At 47.2% G+C, this 18,543-nt stretch overlaps 1 protein-coding gene across 1 annotated transcript; it reads left to right on the top strand.

Annotated features, from left to right (window-relative positions):
- The first annotated feature begins 485 nt into the window (after positions 1–485).
- DWA1 (DWD (DDB1-binding WD40 protein) hypersensitive to ABA 1) lies at positions 486–18,007 on the top strand. Its single transcript, XM_086791516.1, has 13 exons — positions 486–823; positions 7,485–7,516; positions 7,635–7,727; positions 7,839–7,915; positions 8,041–8,086; positions 8,206–8,266; positions 9,433–9,486; positions 9,597–9,677; positions 9,777–9,816; positions 9,935–10,059; positions 10,182–10,295; positions 10,376–10,492; positions 17,712–18,007. The coding sequence occupies exons 1-13, from the start codon at positions 599–601 to the stop codon at positions 17,793–17,795; spliced, it is 1,149 nt and encodes a 382-aa protein (XP_086647642.1). The 5' UTR covers positions 486–598; the 3' UTR covers positions 17,796–18,007.
- Positions 18,008–18,543: the final 536 nt, after the last annotated feature.

Below are 18,543 nucleotides of genomic sequence, written 5' to 3'. Positions count from 1 at the left end.
TGTAGAAACTTAGTGTAGCTCTCAGGATCATCTGAGATTGCCTGGACCCTCAAATGGGCCCCACAACCTGAGAATAGTTTGTCCTCGGCTTGTTGTCCACACAGCACTCATCACTAATGTGGTCATATAACCCACACAAGCATGCATCCTACTTAGCACAATGCCAAGTCTACATAAGTCGTAAGCCGTATCCTAACCATTTGGCCACACTTGGCCACCATCCACCAGTGTCTATACTAGGAACTGTCGGGCGCTTGGGTGCTCACCACTCCATAAAAGGGGTCTCACAAAATAGAGCACATCCGTCACCGCATAAACTACACGAGGGTGGAGCATTGAGCAAATGCTTTTCCCAACACCCCCCTTCAATGTCCACCAATAGATGAACCACCTCTTCAGTCCAACGTTGAGTCGATGAAGATGGCGCACGAGCAAGCAAATATCTTCCTAGAGATAATTTACTCACAATATCTATGTTTGTGAGATTACTCACAATCCAAGCGTTGGTTCAATTCGTTTTCACAGGTAGAGAGCAACCATGGATCACCGGCCCTTTTTCAAAAGTGTGTAACTAGTCCAAGGCTTGAGTACCAATCCCATGAGGAAGCTCCAGACCACCACCTCCAGTTCCACCTCCTGTGCGTTGGTGGATGTACGGAACTGGGACGAAGATGGCTACAGAGCCTGTCTTCGAGCGGAGAGGGTGGCCTCCACGCGCACAGTCTTTGCCGCGCGATTTGGCCCTTCCTCTGAGCTCCTAGCCGCAGCTTCTAGCGATGGCAGCGTCTGCCTCTACTCCATCCCTTCCTGCATTTCCTCTCAGGTCGGTTTTTCTCCTTCCGGGCAGGTATATGTAGCTAACATGATCTTTTTCCCCAATGCCAAATGTCTTTTTGAGTCTGCGAGGGTTCTGAGAGAGAGAGAGAGAGAGACGTGCCAACAAAGTGCTGCGAGTTTTTTGGAATGATCCAAGCTTTTTTGTCTACATGTTATGAGATGCACTTGTATTTGAATTTTGGAAGGATAAATCTGCTGGATCCTCAGCTTCTGTGTAACCCGAGATTTGGAGCGGTCTCTGGAGAGGCTCAGGAGAGGGTTGTCTCGGGCTTCTTGTAGAACTGGGGATGTCATGTATGCTAATTAACTCCCTATCATGTCAAGTGATAGTTAGATTCTTGCTATTGGAACATCATCAGGTCATCTTTAATCAGTCCTTTCAACACGTAGTCTGAGCGCAGCAGCAATTCCTTTGTAGTAATATTGCCCATGCGATTTGAGAAAAAGCTATCATAACAGTAGAGACCTGTCACATGCATCAGGCCTCATATGCATGTGTTATGACTACTTAGACCATTTTCAAGGTACATAGGTGAATGGCATACCATTGTAAGCCTAATCTAAAAAGAAACGATGCCAATGTGTGATCACTGATCATTGTGACAAGGATGCACTAAGGCAGTTTAGATGGATGCTTGTGATGGGAGTTATCAGCGTTCAGAGGTATAAAGGCTTATGAGAATGCAGGCCAAGAAGAGGAGGAGCAATCTGAACATAAAAGGCAGTGGAGATTTCAGCAGAGAAGACGTGGACACCCAGGTTGCGGTGCTGAGCCAACGGTGAGGGGATCAACTTAGGGCTTTCTTTATTTTTTGGGGTCCCTCCTGGCCGATAGGTCAACCAGAACCCTCTAAAAGAGACCAAGGCCTCTCATTTGTCATCCAATCCCTCTCAGCTGTCAATATGTCCATGATACTATTTGCACATGCACTCATGTTTTGCATGTTTGAAACTGTTTTCGCATGACTTGTATTTTTGTGTTTGCCTGCTTGACGTGCCACTTACTGAGCGGGGACGCCTGCCAGTGAGTCGTGAAGTTTGCTCTGTCTTCTGACGAGTTTTGTTGCACCTGTTGGTTTAATAGTTTTATTTCTAACCTTTCATTTTATAAGGTTGTAAGTTTCACATTTCATTTAAAAGTGGGCACCCATTAGGGGCATCCACATATGGGCCAAGGTGGGGAGCCACACTTAGCCCCTTAAGTGTGTGTGGGGGTGGTTGCATGGTCACCTACCCACACCACACCATGAAGCTGGCCGCCCCCATGCAAACGTGGGGAGCCGGCCAGCTGTGGTCGTGTAACTCCTCTCCAATCTTTACAAAGGAGAGCGACCACCCCACTTGTGGAGGGACAGAACCGGCGATCGTTTCATCTCCTCAGGCTGCTCCTCCTCGTTGGCTCTCAGGCGGCTGCATCTCTTCAGGCTACGCTTCCTCCACGCCTCTTCCTCTACAGGTTGCAGCCAGGCGGCTGTGCTCTGCAGCTAGGCTGCTCCTTCTGCCCTGCAGGCGGCTGCGCCACCTCACAGGCGGCTGCAGCCAGGTGTTACCTCTCCAGCAGGCGCTGCTCCCTCTGTCCCAGCAGGCTGCGCCATCTCCACCTCCTCTCCTGACGGCTGCTCCCTCTGTCCAGTAGGCTGTGCCATTTCCACAAGCAGACAGCTGCGCATACTCTCTACAGGCGGTTGTACCTCTTTTCCATCGGCGGCTGCTCCTCTTCCCATACAGGCGGCTGTGTCCTGCTCAGCAGTTGGCATTGAACCCATGTATTCATTTGTACATGGACATCATCTGGTTCATTGAACCCATGGAGCATTGTATTTGTTAAATACTCCCAATAATATATCATATATTGAGGGGGGGGTCGGCCCGTTCCGGCCCCAGTGCTGGTGTCCATCTATTTCATTTCAATTTTCAGTTGTTATTAAGTTGTCCATTTCAAATTGTGATATTAAGTTGTGCTATTACGCGTGTGGGTGTCCAACGGAGTCTATTCCCACTTGACGAGATCGGTTTCACCGATACAAGGAGGCATCAACTTGCTCACAAGGATCATGTACGGTAAGTTTGGTATTCGGGTCCATCGGAGATGAAATAGACTTGCAGTTATCCATTCCAAAGGCCTCCAGTAACTCATGAACATACCGCTGTTGAGAAACAAAGAACCCCCTTTGGGTCTGCCAAATCTCCAATCCCAAAAAGAAATGAAGTAAGCCTAAATCGGTGATCTCAAACTCCTTTGACAAGGTAGCCGTCGTCACAGCTATGTGCTCCACATGACCGTTAGTGAGAATAAAATCATCCACATAGAGGATAATCAATGTGATCATACCGCGTTCTTGAAAGAGATACAAGTTCGGATCTGCAAGTGATCTCTGGAAACCCTTTCTTGGAAAGAAAGAATCAATCTTTTGGTTCCAAGCCTTGGAAGCCTGTTTAAGACCATACAAGGCCTTTCACAACTTGTAAACCATACCTTTTGATCCTGGAACCTCAAAGCCTGGAGGTTCCTCAACATACACCTCCTCCTGCAAGTCACCATTTAGGAACACAGATTTCACATCCATTTGATCCACTGGCCACCATTGCTGAGAAGAGGCAAGGGCAAGAACAGTTTGAATTGTGGTCGTCCTAGCTGTCGGTGCAAAAGTGTCCTCATAGTCGATGCCAAGCCACTGAGCATAGCCTTTAGCCACAAGTCTAGCCTTGTGCTTCAAAAAATAGATCTGGGAACAAACTGATAGTTGATGCACATCACGCACTCCACAGCTGGCATCTAATGGGTAGCCTCCTCATAACCTCACGGCAAGGAGGTGACTCACGAGTAAACTGGTTCTCCTAACCAAGCTTCCAACATTAAAGAATATTCCTCGAGCTTCAACAACTCCTGGAACTCCTTTCAGATTCCCCTCCTAAACTAACAAAAAAATAAATGCTCTCAAACCAGCACCTCCTCATAACCTCCATCATTTACCAACTGTGGTGTCTTCATCTAGCAATAAAACTAAGTCCTAGTTAACAAAAAAATAAATTTTTGACGGCCTCGGAACCAACTCCCAAGTTCTATTCTTCTCTATGGCTTCAAGTTCCACTTGCATGGCTTTCCTCCAAGTCTCTTGGGAAAGAGCTTCCTTAACTGAAGTAGGCTTTTTGTCCCGAATGATACGAGACATCAATGCATAGTTCACTTGTAAAAGCTCCTCTGATTGACTTTTATCACGAACTCTGTGCGATCTTCGAGGTCCGTCCTTCGTGGTTCACTCGGAAGGATACTCTGTCACACCTGACTCCCGGATGGTATCAAACAACCACTTTGGTACCCAAACAGAACGCGGAGCCTCTTGTTGTTGTTGTTGTTGTTGTTGTTGTTGTGGCAAATCTCCAACCTTGGGTTCAACCTCTACTACTGACTGAGGCTGGCTAGCTGGAACAATAGCTCGGGAATCATCCTCATACTCATCTGGTTCTCCAAAAAGCCGTGGCTCCTCAACAGTGGAAGCTGGAACATGCTCATCAAAGACAATATCTCTACTGACAACAACCTCATTCCGCTCTGGGTCATATAACCTGTAACCTTTGGAAAGAGAGTTATATCCCACAAAAACAAGCTTCTAGGACTTGGAGTCAAGCTTCCCCCTCTGCTTCTTTGGTATGTGAACATACTCCTTGTACTGAGCAATCTCCTCAGCACTCAACTTGCCACCGGTCTTGCCTGCCTCCGCTTTCTGGTCTGGAGTAAGCTTGGGCGCAATGGTCGAGTTCTTGGAGCCAGAGGCTCCCGTGCTCTGTCCTGGGAAAGATCTTGTTTGGTTCTGGCTTTTTCCCCCCAAGGTGATAGCCTTGGGAGTAGCCGGCGGGGAAGCCTTGGGCTTTCCACCATTGTGCTTCATTTCAGCACTCTGCGCAAGCGAGAGTGCGTCTTCGAAGGTGGCTGGCCTAAACATACGCACCTTCCACTAGATTTGCGTGTCCAGGCCATACAAGAATTGCTCTTTCTTGTCCGTATCAGATAAGCCTAATTGCAAACATAAGTTTGAAATTTTGTTGGCAAACTGAAGGACTGGTTGGGCGTTTTGACGCGCTCCCCTTACCTCGTCTTCGAGTCGCTCAAGGTAATGGGGCGGTAGAAACCGTAGCTTAAGGTCGCGGACAAACTCGTCCCAAACATTAGCTGCCATACCTAATCTGGTGTGGGCATGAGCCCACTGGGTCCACCAAGGAATGGCCTCACCTTCCAAGTACCAACAACTGGCTAAGATCACCCTGTCAGTATCATTCTTTCTAACTGCGGCAAAGTAAGCTTCAAATTGATGCAACCATGAATAAAGAGTTGTGGGGTTGAGTTTACCATTATACTTACTGAAATTCATTTTCTTGGGAAAATGATTTGAGGAAGCCGTTGGTGTTAGTCTTGCATCCAAGCCGCAAGGTATTGCTCATGCTCCATGCATCGCATGGCTTCGTCTTCACGTTGTCGGATCTCCAATGCACGCATCTGCAACTCAAGCATCGAACTCGGCTGCGGTCGTGACCCTTCGAGAGGGTCCTTGTGTAGAGGATCTGGAATCTGGGAACGGAAGGAGAGGGAGGAGGAGATGGAAAACGTGGAGCTGGAGAATGTGTGCGCTCTTCCAGAGCCAGTATCTGCGCCTTCTGTTCTTCCAACTTGGTACTCTGGTCTGTGATTGCTTGCATCATCTGTTGGAACATCTCTTTAACACTCATGCCTGATGCCCTAGCTGATGAGCTGCCAAACACCGCGCCCGTTATCCCCCAATAGTGGACTGTGAACACATCACATTCCAAAACCTCAAACAGTGAACTCAGAACAGATCCTGAGTCACTAAAGTATCTGTATCATTGTCCTGTGTGGTGTCTTGGCCCTTCTTCTGAGATGAAGACCTGCCCTTGGTCTTGTCTTGCTTCTTGGACAAACAATCCTTAGACAGATGTCCTATCCTCCCACATGAGAAGCAAGGATTTGACCTTTCTTGTGTACTGAAGTGTGTGCCTGATCAGAACTTTTAAGAGACACCTTGATCTTACGTTGAGAAACGAGGATGGACTCTTCTTCCAAGAGAAGGGAGCTAAGGTCATCAAAATCCAATTGAGTGGTTGTGACCTGGAACCTCAAAGCCCAAGAAACCACATCATACTCCGGGGGAAGCTTGGTGAGGTTAAGTGCAACCAACTGAGTAGAGGACAAAGCAGCACCCATGGTGTAACTGCTCATGGGATAACCTTGGCCTTCATGAGGAACAATTGCATAGAATTGCCAACAGGAAATAACAAACCGTAGAGTTGCCCTTGCAAAGTAACTGTCCGCATCGATGAATCTCGAGCATAGAGATCCTCCAATTTGGAACATACTTGATGCGCACTAATAAGAGTTTGCACGGCCGGTGAGACCTCCTTTGTAATGGTCCACAAGCATGGAGTGTGCCTTCAAATCATGATCCTCCCAGTCGTGTTATTCCGCAAGGAATTCATCCTCTTGAACCGGACTCCACCTCCTCGAGTTTTGAGGACGCTCGGGCTTCTTCTCACTGCCCTGACCAATCTCCCACAAACCCTTATGGATGAACCAGATCCGCATATTCAGCTTCTGTGATATGCAGCGGAAGTCTTTGTATTGGAAGATCCTGTCACACAGATGCTCACACCGATTCTGACACATTCTAGGGTTGCCGCTTGTGCGGCCAAATGGTGATAGTAGAGGCAAGTTGTGGGTTAGAAGGGAGTTCCCAAGCACCCAGATTTAGCCCGGAATTGCAAGAAAACTTTTGTCATGTATCTATAGCATTAATGCGTGTTAGGATGCAGCCATGTCTCGTACAGATTTGTGTTTTATCCATTGTATATATTCATTCATGCAATATATAGTAGATTACGTTTATTCAGCCTTGTCTTTTGTGAAATTGTAGTTCATGTGACTAGCGTCAATTAGTAGCTTAATCAATGTTTGATTAGCATTAATCTAGATTCCACACACGTTTCTGCAAGCATGTAACAATCCACACTTGAAAACATTTTCATGCATGCAATTCATGCCCTGGCAAACTTGATTAATTCATAAACACAACTGATTGGACAATCTGCCATCTTTCAAGCTTGTATTCCGTTAATCTAGAAGCAAGGAGTCAGGCTGGTGACTGTACTTAGAGCTTGCTTTGGAGCACCACACGTGCTGTCTGTATCAAACAGCAGCAGCCCAGAGCCTTTGCGCTCGTGCCCAGACCGAATGGCCAGCCTTTGCAGTAGGCTCATGTGTGGAGAAGGTCTGCACGGCCTACCTGTACAGCTGCACCATACAGCAGCAAGGCTGGGGAAGCCATCGTCCGTGCACTTGCTATATACAGTCCTGTCCTTATGATTTGGGTCCTTCCATGAACAAAGTTGTGCATATGGTGCACAACTATATTTGTGTGCATGCTGATGAGTTTATGGGGAGGACAACCTGATGCCTTTTCTCGTGTAGAGCTGGGGCCTTGAACTAAGGTTTCTCCTTTTAATTTTTTGTTTTCGAGATTTCTCACGGCCATGTTTTGTTTTCTAGCTTTATGGGTTTCTAAGTCTGCTGCAATTGAGGAGTTATCCTATCCCATTTACAGTCGTTCTGAAAAGGCCCTTTCATGTTGTCCTTGCAGCCATCAAATTTGGATTACAGAGAAGCACAACAGTAATTGCTGGTTCCCCCCTTTTTTCTGCTCAAAAGGATTTCAAATGCTATAGGGTTATAAATATTCTATGTGTTTCAGTGAATATTTCACATTCTACCAACGCAACTGTTTTTGAAGGGTAGTGGAGCCATTTGTATCATTGTCAAGGCACAATGGGGCTGCTTATGACCTGCAGTTCTACGGGGAAGGGGATGATGCAATTCTTTTAAGGTATGCTCCACACCCCCCTCCCTCCCAAAATAAAGAAAAAGTCCATCTTTTTTGTAAGCTGTGTTGTATGCTACTGAAATTTCTGAGGTAATGTGTCTCTGACCTTCACAGCTGCGGCGACGACGGCAGAATCCAGGGATGGCATTGGGGACATATAAAAGATGGAGCTTATTTTGAAAGCGATGATGGTAAATTATTATACCTCTAATAGATGCCTCTTTTGTGCGACATGGGTATCATTAATCCCTGGTGGAGCTGGCTGTTTCTGGTTTATCCTCATGTTGAAAATCTGTCTTTTCTTTTATGTCTGCAGGTAAGCCATGGAAGCCAGATTTTGTGTTGACCAATCCCCAGCAAAAGTATGTGTCTTTTTTTCTAAGGGGTGGGAGATTGCAAATGCTCACTTATCTAAATAATAATAAGATGGCAATTATTGATTATTAAAACCTCAAGCTCCTTGCTTGAACGGCAATGCTAGGGGACCACGAGGTGCTTTAGCTCCTATGCCAGAGACAAATGCTATTGCCACAAATTCACAGGTATTCACCCTTCCAAAGGTTTGCAGCATCTATTGTGCATGAGTACTTGTTGAAACATACACAAAAGTAATTATGGTTTCTGATATGTGTGTTAGTGTGCTTAACAAGGATCTCTAAACAAACTTTAGCCTGCAGAACACAAGCAATAGCTAGTTCAATTGACTGGCCAGCTCACCACCCCAACCATAGCTCTGCTCAGGAGCACCCCCGACCTTAAGGCTAGACCAACACCATACCTTACACTTCATACATGCCTTTGTCCCACACAGCTAGAACACAAATTAGCATTAATCTAACCTCATTAGTATTGCCATTCTACTTGTGTTTTTTGGGGACAACACTTGTAATATTCATGACCTAGCTGGTGGCATGCTTGGACCACACAGCACATGGGATTTTGTCTCCCCTACTTTTTTTGGAAAATAGGAGAATTATCTGCTGACATTTTTTCATATGGCATGTTGCAGCTACAAAGGATTAAAATGGTCGATTACGACTTGTAGCTACAGGGTTATCACTTGCATGCTCTGTCTTGTCTGAAAGTAATGCAAATGCTTGCCTAGCTATGACCTAGTGTTTTTTCCACGTGCGTATGGAACATTCTGTATGGTGTGGAGCACATGGCGGGTGTCGCCACATACCTCAAGGATGTGATAGAAAGGCATGCAAATAGTAGCAAAAGATGGGCATTCCAACTCAGATCTGCCGTGCCATCCTTGTCTCTCATCTCAATTAATGAGAGCGAGAGTCGGATGGCAGTGATTATGGGGATTGCATATGGTAGCAGGGGCATTGTGATTACGTATCTCCATTATACAGGGTGAGCAGACATTTATCTGGCCTTTGGCCATCCTTAGTGCAGGAGCCATGTGTATCCTCAGGTAGTCCTCTGTTGCTTCTTCCTGGATTCCCCACCTCTTGGACTTCACCAATTCTTACCCCCCTTTATATCATTTCCTCGTAAATCATATATGGTGTCTAGGTTGCTGCAGTAGTTCCTCACTTGTCATGCTGTATCCTGCCCCTCTAGTGTCTTCAGCAATGCAAACTGGGTGCTCATATAAATTACTTGCGATGGGTTTTCAGTTGTCACTGTTGCTATGGAAATTGAAGGCTTTTTTGAAGTGGAAAGGGTAGATCACTTGTGGTTGTTGTTTGGAAGGTAGGAAGGACACATTTTCTCAGCTACAGGAAACGGGCATGCTTACTGCTGGGATGTAGTAAGTATTACCACCACAACTCTTCCTTGCAACTCCTCTTGCTCGTCAACATGTTCAAGGAGAGAAATGCACCTTCTGCAAATTATGATTTTTTTGGGTGGAATATATAGGAAACAGAGAAGATAATCATGGTTTTTGAAGGCCACTCTGATTACCTGCATTGCATTTGTTCAAGGCCATCTCACAAACAGGTAAGGTTTGGAACGTTACTTTGCCTCACTGCTTCTGAGATGTGATCTCTGCAAGAAGAGAACCTTTGGTGGTGTTATTTGATTGAATCGGTGCTCTAGGTGATTACTGGATCTGAGGATGGAACAGTTCGGATCTGGGGTAAAATGTTTGGACTTCTTTGACTTAGTTAATCAAATGCATTCAAGAGAAAGTGTTTGGTTTGATTGAATCACGTTAAGCTAATAAGTCTTCTTAACTATGTGTTTATGTTTTGCAGACTGCAGAAGTGCGTCTTGCATTGCTATCTTAGATCCATGGAAAGCTAATAGGGCATCAAAAGCTCCAAAGGAAAAATCTCCTTGGGTTAGCTGCGTTGCACTCGATTCAAGTGAAAAATGGCTGGTAACAATGAGGCCATCAAAATTCGTAACTAAATTTGGGTTGTCTCCATATGAGTGCTGTAGTCTCTCTAAGCAAAAACAGGGGCTTGCAGAAGGGTAGCTCTGATAAGTGCGAAAATGCAGGTATGTGGTACTGGTGGACGTTGCTTGATGTTATGGAGCCTTCTTAGTTTTGATGCGGTTACAAGGATCTCCACACTGTCTGCACCTCAAGCTGCGACTATAGAGAATGACCAGGTGCAGATCATATCTATACCGCTAAAGCTCAAATTTTCTATGCAATTTGGTGATCATCGAGTGCGTTGTTTCATGGACAGATCATGACTGTTGGAGCAGCACCTCACCTGACTTGCTTCACGTATGGTGGAGATATGATCTCACAAGTTGGCATTGCACCCTTGTCTGCGTTCTCCATATCTGCGTATCCATCAGGGGTAATTCCATGACAGTCTCTGCTCAATATGTTACCGTTGTGGTCTACGAAGGTGGACGAATCTTTATGCCTGACCCTGCAAATAATTTTGGGCACCGATGACATGAGTGGGGTTGGTAGTCTATACTATGCATGATGGAATTGATGATTTGTAGCTTTGTGAGAGTACTCTCATGGAGTCAGGATTGCACTCCATCCCCTTGGCCTTATTGTGCTGAGGACTTCAGGGTTGGAAGGAAGCCCTTGCCTCTCACCTTTGTGTGTTATGTTGAAGCTGGGTGCTGACCCCCTTCAAATAAACCTGTTCAAATTGCTAGCATACTATCAGGCTGTTACATGCCAAGTCTGGGGTTGGTTAACCAGTCTAACCTGGGGCTAGGTTAACCTAGGGGCTGGGTTGAGGCATCCAAAGGGGAGGTTTAGAGGTTAATAAAGGCATTGGGCTAAGTAAGGGGGTGGCTATGTAAATCAATTATTGGCTAAGTTGAAAGCAAATCAAACATTCCATTGTGAACTTGTGAAGGACTACTTAGTGTGACGACACATAGGGGTGTGTCTTGGTGGCAGTGTGGGACGCTAGGGCTTACTGCATGTGTTTTTTTTTTCTGGAAACAAGATCCTTCTATTAGTTAACGGAAAAACAGCCACAAAAGGCTAGATACAAACTTGCCTCCATGTATGGAGCAAGGATCAAAGAACAAAATAGGGGGGGGAAGGATGCACTTCTCCTCCCGCTGGCCGCTCTATGAGGAGAAGGCCATCTCATACAAGGGGTGGGGGAGGGAATAACCACATAGGGTGTTTGTAAAGCCAAGTGGGTTCACCACCCCTATCTGTGAGAAAAGGACCAGGTTGCGAGAGCCTGAGGAAGGCTTCCCGATGCTTTTGCATACGGTCAAAACCACCCTGAAGTTTCCGCCACTGGCCGCGGAGGGTATGAATGATGGCAAGCCGGATGCTCCTGATGGACTCCGCAGGCGGGGTGTGGGTGCCTTCGATGGCTTCGCTGCATCGAGCTCTCTAGATGTGCCATGCAGCAATTGTCACATGCATCCCGCACTTGGATGCCACGTAGACATATCTGTACAGAAGGTGCAGGACCTGGGATTGTGAACTGGTCCCATGTGAGCCCAGTCCGGGACGAGTTAGCCAGGGATCCATCTCAGTCGTCCGAGGTCAGGCGTGCATTGTCCTGCACATGAGTCCAAGGTCAAGTGTGCACTGTCCTGCACATGAATCAGTGCCAGTCCGCGCTGTGAGTCTCCCTCTAGAATGATGTCAGTGATTCTGTGTATCTGGTATGGTACCGGATGCCAGATCACTGAGTAGTTAGTTAGGGTTTGCGTTTGGAACAAGGGGCCAGCCCATAGGGCTACCCCGGGTCTTTGTGTGGGCATGGGGATGGTGTGGAACCACCCCCATGAGGGTAGGAAGGCCCTGGCTGAACCCACCAGCCGTGGAGGGGCTGTAGGACAGCCCTAGGGGCAAGCTAAAGGCAGATTTCAAGAGAATACAGCCTTTATATGGCTGTAGGGCAAGTATGGGGCAGCCCATACAGGCTGCCCAGCCCTAATGATGTTTCCAAAAGCCTTGTCCAGCCAATGAGAAGCAGGCGCATCATGCCCAGCCTGTTACGAAAAAAACGCAGCATTTTATGTGAATATTTTCAGCATTTAATGCTGGAAATGCAGTCATGGGAATATTTATTGCTGGCCGCTTGGTGTTGTACTGGCCGACTGCTGTAGTAGGGGTAGTATAAAAGGTTGAGTCCACAATCCCATTCAATCATCTCATTTTCTCACCAAGAGCTCAAGCATAAGAGGCTAGACAAGCCAAGAGGGTGCTAAGCAAAGGGGTGAAGGATTTCAGGTCAAGGGCAAGGAATTCCCAGCCAAGAAAGGTCCAAGATTTTTGAATTTTCTTTCAGATTTACATCATTCTAATAAAGCAAATACACCATCCGTGGTGGGGGCCCTACAGAGGGTATTTGGGACCCAATATTGTGTCCTCTCCATCTCTCTCTCCCTCTCTCTATTTTCTGCACATCTCCTTTCAGTTTGTGCGTTAATTTCCGTCGCGAAAAGAGTGCTGATTTCTGAGTACTGAAGTTACCGATTCTTCTCCGAAGCTTCTGCATGTTACAGTGGTATCAGAGCCCTACTTCAAGTACAAAGATTTAGCAAAGAAACCAGAATTTTTTCTCGCTCGTGTGGTTGGTTTTTAGACGCCGGTGGACTACCCCTTTCGGAGTGACTCTTGTCCCTCGAAGGACGGTTGGTTTTCAGCCTCCGGAAGCCTCCGGACGTCTCCCACACAGATAGTGGATGGTCAGATTGCGTTCTGGAAAGGAAGTGCATTTTCTTGCTATGGCGAGCTTCGATGATGAGAGAGACCAAGAACCATGGGACCAGAGTGCACCAGGCAGCCCAACTAGGGCACCAGGCTTGAGTGTTACAGACATGTTCCAGCAGATGATGTGAGCAATCGCAGAACAGACAGCCAAGTTGGATGAACAGAAGGCGCAAATCTTGGCTCTGGAAGAGTGTACCCGTTCTCTAGCGTCGCGTTTTCCATCTCCTTCTCCCTCTCCTTCCGTATCCTAGATTCCAGATCCTCGTCACAGGGACCCTCTCGCGGGGTCACAGTTGCAGCCAAGCTCTTTGCTTGAGTTGCAGATGTGTGCATTGGAGATCCGACAACGAGAAGACGAAGCCATGCGACACGTAGAACACGAGCGTTACCTCAGAGCATTGGACGCCAGATTGACACCGGCGGCGCTCTCGAATCATTTTCCTGAGAAAATGAACTTTAGTAAGTATAATGGTAAACTCGATCCCACAACTCTCTCTCTCTTCCCCCCCCCGAGAAAAGATCCTTTCATTAGTTATAAAAAACGCCTGTAGGGCTACAAAAGATCCTCTCTTGCTCACAAGAAAAACAGAGCAGAGAACACAGCAGGGCAGCCAGGGAGACTCTCCCTAGGTGCTGAAAAGTACAAGTGTTAGTACAAAGAACTGAATGGCTATATCATACAATAGGAGGGGGGAAAAGCCAAACAGGTGGCCTGTAGTGCTAGCGGGGGACCCCCCGTGAAGGGTATAGAAGGGGCCGCTGCGCGAGGTGGTGTGAAAGGCCTGGCGCCGCAAGATCGCCTCATCCGAGTCGCCCCGAATGCGGTCGTACTGTCCCCGTAAGGTGTGGATCAACTCCTGCCAAATCCCCTGAACAGTCTCTGCTGGTGGCTCCAGTCTCCCCTCAAAGGCCCTGAAACACCGGGCCTTCCAGGTGAACCAGATGGTGATGCTGCTGAGGAGCTCCCATCGTAGATCCCTCTCCTGTGTCCAGCTGGCGGACCAGAAATCCGGTGAAGGAACAAGGCGAGGCTGGCCCCTAATGAATTTGATGGCCTGGCTGTCCTGCTCCGCCCACACCAGAGTAGGTATGGCAGCTTATGTGGGGGACGAGTTTGTTCGCGACCTTAAGCAGCAGTTTCTACCGCCCCACTACCTTGAGCGACTCGAAGACGAGTTAAGGGAGCGCGTCAGAACGCGCAACCAGTCCTTCAGTTTGCCAATAGAATTTCGACTTTATGTCTACAATTAGGCTTATTTGATATGGACAAGAAAGGGCAGTTTTTGTATAGCCTAGACACGCAAATCCAATGGGAGGTGCGTATGTTTAGGCCAGCCACCTTTGAAGACGCACTCGCACTTGCGCAGAGTGTAGAAATGAAACATAATGGTGGCAAGCCCAAGACTTCCCAGCCGGCTTCTCCCAGGGCTACTGCCTCGGGAGGTAAAGGCCAGAACCAGATGGGTCTTCCCCAGGACAGAGTCCGGGAGCCTCTGGCTCCAAGAACTCGAACAATGCGTCTAAGCTTACTCCAGACCAGAAAGCGGAGGCGGAACCCCCGAGCAAGTTTCCGTATCGCCTTTCCAAGGCAATGGAATTGGAGTTGGACCGCCAACTCCAAGAATTGTTGCAATCTGGCTTCATCCGCCCCAGCGTGTCGCCATTTGTAGCACCGATCTTATTTGTCAAGAAGAAAGATGGGTCTTCTCGTTTGTGTGTCGATTATCGTGCACTCAACAAGCTGACTATCAAGAGCAGATTCCTGATGCCTCGAATTGACTATATTCTCGCGAGGTTGAATGGAGCAAAGGTGTTCTCGAAACTGGATTTAAAGAGTGGGTATCACCAGGTGCGGATTGTGGAGGGGGACATCCCCAAGACAGCCTTCCGTACGGAACGGGCCCACTATGAATTTGTGGTCATGCCATTTGGCTTGACGAATGCCCTAGCTACATTTAACCGCATGATGATGCGTGTTTTCCGAGATTTGATTGGAAAGTGTGTTCATATTTCTAGACGACATACTCGTATTTTTAGCTACGGTTGAGCAGCATGACATTGATGTGGAGAAAGTCCTTAAGTTGTTGTACGTCAATGAAAAGAAGTCGGAATTTTATCTGTTCCAGGTGCATTACTTGGGATATATAATTAGTGCTGAAGGCATTCGACTTGATCCGGCTAAAGTGGCTGAGATTGTCAACTGGGAAGTACCTCAGATAGCCTATGACATTAGATCCTTTGTGGGTATATGCCAGGCATACTCCATCCACATCGACAAGTTTTTTGACCTCTCGTCAGATCTCACCGATTTGCTAAAGGGAGTGAAGACAAGAAGGCAAAAGATTCGAATGACTCCACGAGCGTTGGAGGCATTCCAGAACCTCAAGGTGGCTTTGTCAGAAGCGCCTTGTTTAGCACTTGCCTCGTGGGACGACCCATTTCAGGTGATCACCGATGCGAGTAACATCGCAATTGGAGGTGTATTGGAGCTTCGGACCTTTTCCCATCAGGAAAAAGATTAATGAGGTGTCTATGTAGTTAAAGCTACCTCCGAGTTGGACTATGCAGGATGTGTTTCACATCAGTTGGTTAAAGCCATATGCAGGTCCTATCCCTTCAGAAGTCAAAGATGAAGCTGAATCAAGTTGGGGAGGAACTCTGCCCTTTGTGCCTCTCCCCCCCTCCGGCTCGCCATCGCCCTCTCCACCCCTTCGCTTGCGCACTGTCCCCTTCCGCCCTCTGCCCGCCCTCTCCATCCCTCGCACCTGTGTGCCATCCCCTTAACCCCCTGCTCCCCCCTTGTCACCAGCCTGGACATTTCCCAATATGAAAGGGCTTTGGTGGACTCCAGGATGTCTAAATATTTGGAAAGTACAAGCTTTGGGAATGGGGGATTATCCTAGAATACGAAGGACCACACTCCTAAAATTTAGGAGAGTTAATTCTGTTCGCATCATTACATTTGGAATTGAGTAGAGACCAAGAGTTGGGAAAGTGCCTATGACAGAATGTCTACTAGTTGGGATATTTTTAGAGGTAAAGATTATGGAAGGACCCATCTCTTAGATTGGGACATGTGGCAAGAAGGTGGACCAAAGTGAGACAAGTGGCCTGACACTTGTTAGAAAGTGGATGAAAGTGAGACAAGTGGCCTCACACTTGTCACTTCAGCTATTGTGTGGCTCTCCACTTGTCATTGTAGCCTTCTCTTGCCATTTTAGCTCATGGGAGGCCCAAATCTATAAATTGGAGCCCTCTCTCTTCATTAATAGAGGCTCTGTTGGTGTACACTAGCCTCTACCACCGTTACAGGCTGCCCTAATGATGGCTACTCTCTTTCTCTCTCTCTTGAAGGCTGCCCATGAAGAATACCGGCTGTTGGGGACTGTTTTGGAGGCTTCCATCGCGAAGAAATACTGAAGGCAAGGGTATTTAATCATTTATTATGATTTCTAGCCATTCTACTTGTTGTACCTACTGTACCAGTCCTTGTACTTGATGTACTAGCCACTTTACCTACTGTACTAGTCACTGTACATGCTGTACCAGCCACCGTACCGGCTGTACCAGCCATTGTACCTGTTGTACCGGCTGAATGGAGAGTTGTACTTACTGTACCAACTCCATTGCATGAAGACCTGTGGTTTTTGGGGAAGAATCAGTACCCACATGGAGGTATATGGATTATGTTGTTGGCTCGGCATTTCTACAGCCTATGTTCCAGCTTGGTAGCCTCGTGTTGGGCTGTGTTATGGCATTTGTATATGGATAATCCGGCATCTCCCGTGGGGAGAGTAAGGCCCTCAAAGCTTGTACATGATATTATTCTCCTTGGGTAATAAAATACTCCAAGGGGGGGGGGGGGTCGGCCCATTCCGGCCTCTATGTGGTGTCACATGTGCAAGCTCCATTTTCAGCATTTGTGGATGTTTTGTCCAGCTTTATGTTTTATGCAAAGTGATGATGGATATGTGTTAAGGCTGTGGCCATGTTTAAATGTTTTAATATGCATTGATGGTATCAACAAGTGTGTCAAAGGCCCTAGTCCCCCGGGCACCCGCCGCGAGGTCCCCCCCCCCCCCCCCCCCTATTTGTGTTCTTCTCCTACTTGCCGCCCCTGCTCGTCTTCTCCCTCGCCTGCTGTAGCCGCTTTGCCTCCCCTCCTTTTCCTCCTTTCAGGAGAGGAGCATTCGCTAAGGCCTTGCTTCTCTTCAGCAACCTCAGGAGAGCTCCCCAGATAGCCTGTGGATTGAGGGTCAGTTGGCTACCGCCCGTACAGAGCTTAGATCCATAGAGGAGCGGAGGGTGGAGTTCAAATACCATGCCCGAGCTTCCTTTTTGGATGTAGGCGGGAGATAGGGTCACTAGGGATTTCTTTGAGATTGCGGCCCCCACAAGCGGAGAGATGGTATCCACAGGTTGCAAGGCCAGGATGGATCTATTGTTTCTGAACCCCCTCATGTGAGAGCCATAGCCACATTTTTTCAGATCCCTTCTCACGGGTGCTCCCATATCCTCATAGGTGGTGGATGCGCGAGAGTGGGTCTGGCGGCACATGAGAGCTGTGGTTTCCCCCTCTCTTCGGACTTTCCTATTGATTCCCTTCACAGCTAAGGAGCTCGCAGAGGCGTTGACTGCACTCCCTAGGGGCAAATGGCCGGGAGCGGACGGGCTTCCAGTCTCCTTTTTTCCTGGCTGTAAACTTGAGTCTTTTGCCACATTTGGTTTAGTAGGCTATTTTGGATTTCTATGCCTGCAGATTGCAGCTCCTGATTAATGCAGTCTGTGAATACGTGAGAGAACTCAGCTTCATTTGCATTCTTTTGTTTTGGTTGTGGGGTTGCTAATAGCAGACATATTTGGTGCAGGTTTCTGTGGTAGCTGGCTATGGTGGTCTTGTAGACATCGTATCAGAGTTTGGTAGCCATGTTTGCACATTTCGGTGCAAATAATACATGGATAAGTGCTTTCTCTTGTTTTGGATAGTACAAGACTTCTACTAGACAATAGTCATGTTGTAAAGATGAATTTGCTGTTCTGAACTTCATCTTTGAAAAAATGTTTTAGGGGCTCATGGTTTTGGTGTAGCAACTAATTTTCTTCTTAAAAGCCTGGAGGTATCTACTTCAATCTCATTAAATAAACTTATATGGTCTTATCCAAATTCAATGAACTGTGTGGGTGTGTGTGCATGCGTGGTGTGTGCCAGTGAGTGCATGTGCAAACTTGGGACCCTTGAGTAGACTGCATCCATATAGTAATGCTCCTCTGTTGTATCTTGTGCTCTTTTGACTGTCTCAAACAAAATGACCTTATGTAACAATCCTTGAGAAATTGCTGCATCTTTGCAAAATCTTTGGTCCTCCATGATTTTTTAAGGGGATAGTGTGTAAAATGAGATTTTTGTAAGACTGCACTTCGATGGAAAATGAGCCTCAATTTGTGCCGGCAAGAAGGGAAGCTTGAGAATATCCATGCATATATCCATGCATAGGATGATTCAGCCTTGGATTTTGATTTGGATTTGGATGCCTTAGGTTTGGGCATCCATTTTATACCACATGCTTTCAAGTCTCATGGCATCAAGGTCAAATGGACTCAAAAAGGTCCACATCGAGGCCCCATTAGGGACCTCTTGAGTAGGATTAGAGGGCCCAACTATGTGCAGGGATGGGCTCATCCCAGGGAAATTGTACTTTG

This window comes from Cibotium barometz, chromosome 56 (genome assembly GCF_041138505.1).
Source record: "Cibotium barometz isolate CiBa-2024 chromosome 56, ASM4113850v1, whole genome shotgun sequence".
NCBI classification, from domain to species: domain Eukaryota; kingdom Viridiplantae; phylum Streptophyta; class Polypodiopsida; order Cyatheales; family Cibotiaceae; genus Cibotium; species Cibotium barometz.
The sequence above is the reverse complement of the archived record's forward strand: the minus strand, read 5'-3'. Positions and strand labels throughout refer to the sequence as shown.